General features: G+C 32.1%; 1 protein-coding gene across 1 annotated transcript in view; it reads right to left on the reverse strand.

Annotated features, from left to right (window-relative positions):
* LOC137635213 (solute carrier family 2, facilitated glucose transporter member 1-like) overlaps positions 1 to 5,184 on the reverse strand; it is a 22,390-nt gene extending 17,206 nt beyond the window's left edge. Inside the window, exon 1 of the mRNA XM_068367672.1 lies at positions 5,000 to 5,184. Coding sequence (XP_068223773.1) covers positions 5,000 to 5,020 — 21 coding nt within the window. The 5' untranslated portion in view covers positions 5,021 to 5,184. The remainder of the gene's footprint in view (positions 1 to 4,999) is intronic.
* Between the last annotated feature and the right edge of the window lie 861 nt (positions 5,185 to 6,045).

Here is a 6,045-nt window from a genome sequence, read left to right on the forward strand (position 1 = left end):
GCAGATTTGCACCGACTCGCAGGGGTGTTTTATTTGTGGGTGGACAGGTGTCTGGGATAGATTTGTTGTTATTATTATTATTATTATTATTATTATTATTATTATTATTATTATTATTATTATTATTACTATAGTCAATTCTTTTTAGTGAGGCAGATTTGCATCGACTCGCAGGGGTGCCCTTTTAGCTCGGAAAAGGTTCCTGATCCCTGATTGGTTGGACAAGATAATTCTAACCAATCAGCGACCAGGAAACTTTTCCTAGCTAAAAGGGCACCGCTCCGAGTCGGTGCAAATGCGTTTCATTAAAAAAAATTGAGTATAGCTAAGCTGCAACCCTAGTTGGAAAAGCGTGATGGTATAAGCCCAAGGGCTCCAACAGGGAAACATTGCCCAGTGAGGAAAGGAAAGGAAATAGATAAACTACACGAGAAGTAATGAACAATTAAACTGTCTGGGATGTTATTATTATTATCATCATCATCACTAGCTAAATTACAAACCCTAGGTGGAAAAGCAGGATGCTATAAGCCCAAGGGCTCCAACAGGAAATAATAGCACAGTGAGGAAAGGAAACAAGGAAATAAACTATATGAGGAAGTAATGAACAAATAAAATGAAATATTTTAAGAACATTAACAACATTATAATAGATGTTTCATATATATAAACTATAAAAAGAGACTGATATCATTCTACAAGAGGAATTCAAGGACTCTAGACAAATTAAATCTAATATTAAAATGATAATGAGAAAGGTTTTGGATGCAAGAATATTAAATGTTGCTAAAAGTAAGATTAACAATTATATTTTAATTACGTTCTTTATATGGCCTTTGATAAATGCTAAATGTTACGTTTTTATATAGCAATGGATGAACATTTGTGTTCTCGCCATTTGTTCTCCTTTCTGGAAACAAGGGAATATTCCCTAGAGTCTTTAGGTAGGGATTAAATCGACAAACCTACTCTATCAATATCCTTTGATACTCAGAGTATTTTTGTTCACCTACGCTGTTATTATCCTTTGATACTCGGAGTATTTTTGTTCTCGCCATTTGTTCTCCTTTCTGGAAACAAGGGAATAATCCCTAGATTCTCAAGGTAGGGATAATACTGACAAATTTACTCTGTTAATATCCTTTGATACTCGAGAGTATTTTTGTTCACCTAAGCTGTTGTTATCCTTTGATACTCAGAGTATTTTTGTTCACATACGTTGTTGTTATCCTTTGATACTCAGAGTATTTTTGTTCACCTACGCTGTTATTATCCTTTGATATTCAGAGTATTTTTGTTCACCTACCCTGTTATTATCCTTTGATACTCAGAATATTTTTCTTCTCGCCATTTGTTCTCCTTTCTAGGAACAAGGGAATAATCCCTAGATTCTCAAGGTAGGGATAAAACTGTCAAACCTACGCTGTTATCATCCTTTGAGGTGGGTCCTGGGTTCAACCTTTAATGTCTTTTTATACCTGTTTTTCGAAGAAGAACGGATTTAAGTCCTCGTCTTGCGAGTTTAATACCCTCCGTGGCAGCAATTTAAAAAACTTGGGCTTGGAAACTTGCCCAAGGTTGAATCTACAGGAATATCTAAATTATTGCTGTGGCTTTTCAGAATAGTGACTTTTGAATTAAATTAGTTATTCAGTTTATTTATTATATAGTGAATGTTTGTACGAAAGTTTAATGAATTCAGAATTAAATTAGTTTTTCAGTTTATTTTATCTATAGTGAACATCTGTACGAAAATTAATTGAATTCAGAATTGAATTAGTTTTTCAGTTAATTTTATCTTTAGTAAGTATTTGTTCGAAAATTTAATGAATTCAGAATTGAATTAGTTTTCCGTTTATTTTATCTATAGTGAACATTTGTATGAAATTTTAATAAATTCCGAATTAAATTAGTTTTTTCAGTTCATTTTATCTATAGTGAACATTTGTTAGAAAATTTAACGATATTAGAATTGAGAACGTTTTTCCATTTATAATTATAGGGATAGTTTTTCTTAATTTTTTTATCTATAGTAAAATTTTATAAGTAAATCCAATTATTTAATGAAATCAGAATTGAGGGCGTTCCTCCATTATATATTTCTTATTTTCTAAGTACAGTAAAATATTATTAGAAAATCCATTCATTTAATAAATTCGAAATTGAGACCATAGGAGAAGGACACTCCAAAATCAAACCATTGTTCTGTAGTCTTGGGTAGTGCCATAACCTCTGCCCCATGGTCTTCCACTATCTTGGGTTAGAGATATCTTGTTTGATGGTCCACTCGGGCACACTATTCTATATTATTTCTCTTCCTCTGGTTTTGTTAAAGTTTTTATAGTTTATTTAAGAAATATTTGTTTCAATGTTGTTACTGTTCGTAAGATATTTTATTTTTCATTGTTTCCTTTCCTCACTGGGCTATTTTCCCTGTTGGAGCCCCTGGGCTTATAGCATTCTGCTTTTCCAACTAGGGTTGTAGCCTAGCAAGTAATAATAATAATAATAACTATAAAAAAATAAATACCGTGCACCTAGGAATGAACAGCTGTACAAAACTTCATGTGAACATTGAATACCGGGCCCAGAGGTATGAACAGCTGTTCAACAACAGGTGTCCCTCGCTGCTAATACATCTGTTCATTGTTCACCAGTATAAACGAGACTACGAAAATCATAGTTAATCGTTCGGGGTTATGAAAGGATTCATCCTTTGAATATCGAAGAGATTCTGATTCATCCTTTGGATCTGAATGTTTGAATATGGAATAGATTCACGTGACGTACGAATGAAAGAGAGAGAGAGAGAGAGAGAGAAAGAGAGAGAGAGAGAGAGAGAGAGAGAGAGAGAGAGAGAGAGAGAGAGAGAGAGAGAGAGAGAGAGAGAGAGAGCATGTGTGACTATTCATGACTGCAAGTGTCGTGTTGGTTCATAAGTTTAGCCTTCATACTTATACTTCTGATGAAAGTGTAGGAATTTACTGGTTTGTTTACAAGTCTGAAATTGTTTTATTCTTATAAAAATATGTTATATATATAAATGTATATATGTACAGATATATATATGTATATATATATATATATATATATATATATATATATATATGTATACAGTATATATATATATATATATTATATATATATATATATATATATATATATATATATACACATACATATATACACACAGTATGTGATATATATAAATATGTGTGTATGTAGAAATTTTGTTTTATTTGTAAATCTGAAATAGTTTTCAGTATTTAAAAAGACAAACACGTGCACACACACGCTATATATATATATATATATATATATATATATATATATAGATATATATATATATATATATATATACATACATGTATATATATGTAAATATATATATATGTATATATATATATATATATATATATATATATATATATATATATATATATTCTCTGATTATTCAGTTATACCAAAATATCTTTCAATATAATTCTTATATTTCTTCTTAGGATTTTCTTCCCTTCATTTTCTTTTTCTTTTTCGTAATGTGATTCTTTTGTATAATAAATCGAATGACGTTTTCTCCCTCAGTTGAGTCACTGCGCATACCGGTTTTAGGCCAGGTAGCACTCAGCGAACATGGCCAGAATTAATTTCTTTTTAATATTTGATTATTAACGATTTTCGAAGAACCTTGTATATTATTATTATTATTATTATTATTATTATTATTAAATGCTAAGCTACAACCCTAGTTGGAAAAGCACAATGCTATAAGCCCAGGGGCCCCAACAAGGAAAATAGCCCAGCGAGGAAAGGAAACAAGGAAAAATACAATATTTTAAGACTAGTAACAACATTAAAATAAATATTTCCTATATAAACTATAAAACCTTTAACAAAACAAGAGGAAGAGAAACTAGATAGGACAGTGTGCCCGAGTGTACCCTCAAGCAAATAAATTCACACTACACTTTTAAAAGTTTATCGTAAAAAATCGGTAGAAATTCTGGAATAAATGTTGCCAGGCATTTACCGTTTTAAAAACGCTTATATTGAAGTAAAGGAGTGATATTACGGTCACCAACCTGTATAAGATAATAATAAAGTAGGGTAAAATTACGGTCGCCTGTATTTTACTGAAATACGGATGAGAACAGTATATTATTACGGAGAATTTCCTATTGAAATGACGGTTTTCTTAACGTATGTATTTTCTTGTTTTAGTATTCATTTCCATATATAAAAACAAATTGTTATGCATGGTTATTCATGATTCACGCATGCGGTCATTCATCTGTGTGTGTGTATGTGTAACTAAGTTGGTTCTGTGTTTCGTGTAAAATGCATACTTCTTTATTTAATGTTCTTCAGTAACGTGATATTTAATAAATTGTTCATTCAACTTTTTCTTTTTTTTTTGTTATGTATAATCTCATTCATCCGTAATATTCATTTCATCCAGTTTTTTTTTCCTCTGGAGATTCATACATATTTCTTCTTAGTATTCATCAGTATGTATCTCAACTTCCGGTCTTATCTTGATACATTCCTCTAGATTTCATGATTCTCTTGATTTATTCAAATCAGATTTCCTTGAAGTAATTCCCCTAGACTTCCTGATTCTATTGATTTATTCAAATCAGATTTCCTTGAAGTAATTCCTCTAGACTTCGTGATTCTCTTGATTTATTCAAATGAGATTTCCTTGAAGCAATTCCTCTAGATTTCGTGATTCTCTTGATTTATTCAAATCAGATTTCCTTGAAGTATTCCTCTAGACTTCGTGATCTCATATATTTCAGTGAAATAGATTTCCTTGAAGTAATTCTTAAATATCCACTCCTGCATGATATTGCATCATCGGCTCATCCAATTTGCTTAGCACTGACAATCCCGAATTCACTCCACGAAAATTACGAAAAAAAAATCACTTCACTTTCAAGCCACTAAATAAAAGAAACACTTAATTAATTAACAAATAGGCCTAAAAGGTATAACTTACCCCTATTGATATGATAACCATTTTGATGTGTTTATTTCCAAAATCTTTATATGAAGAGAGTAGAAGATGAAGAGGCCGAGAAACCAGATAAGGAAGATGCTTTGATCGATGTGACGAGATAGATTTTTTTTTGTCTCAAGTACCTTCCTCTGCTTCGGTATCACGACACTGGCAGCGTTATAGCGGCAACTGGCGGGGCGAACGCTCTGGCACCCGTATAAATAGCGAATTTAGCCCCGCCCCCTAGCCAGGTGGGAAGGCTTACCCCCCACACTGTCCCCCTGATGGGGGAGGGGGGGTTGTACGCGTCACTAGGGGAGTGAGGGTAGGGTGAGAGGAATATTTTTTTTTTTTTTTTTGACTGATGCAATATCCGTTGATTTCATATTGTTTTATGGTTAATTTCTGCAACTGAATATGTGAGTTTCTTTGAAATAATTTTTTTTATTGTCTTGAGAATTGATAGCACTTAATTGGTAATACTAAAAGTGCTTTGGCAAGCACAATATCGTCTGTTTGTGCTTGATGCAGTGTTCGTTGACCCCCCTCCCCCCTCAACTTAGCTTGAGTGGTTTAACCTCTAAAGATTGCAAAAAAAAAAAAAAATGGTAATTTTTTTGTTAAGTTTGTTTCATATAAAATATTTTATTGTTTTAATTAGTAAAAGTAATTGCGTATCATTAGATTGCATTTTTTTTTCTATTTATAATTTGGTAATTTTTCTTTTTAATTTTATATCCAGTCACTATTGTAATGTTACACGTAAGACATTTACTGTTTCAATAAGTAAAGGCATTTATCTGTTATTAATTACGTGAATCATCATTATATAAATTTAGAAATTAGTTCACCAAACTTTCAACTTGGCTCCACAAGTCACTAGGAGAGTTGGAAGACCCAGACCTACATGGCTGAGGACTATGAAGCGTGAAGTAGGAGATGATGGATGGAGAAGTATTGATTTAAAAGCTCAAGATAGAGATGACTGGTGAAATGTAACCGAGGCCCTTTCCGGGATCCACGATGAGTTGGAAGACCCTGACCTA

The sequence above is a fragment of the Palaemon carinicauda genome, unplaced genomic scaffold (assembly GCF_036898095.1).
Source record: "Palaemon carinicauda isolate YSFRI2023 unplaced genomic scaffold, ASM3689809v2 scaffold1025, whole genome shotgun sequence".
Classification (NCBI taxonomy): Eukaryota; Metazoa; Arthropoda; class Malacostraca; order Decapoda; family Palaemonidae; genus Palaemon; species Palaemon carinicauda.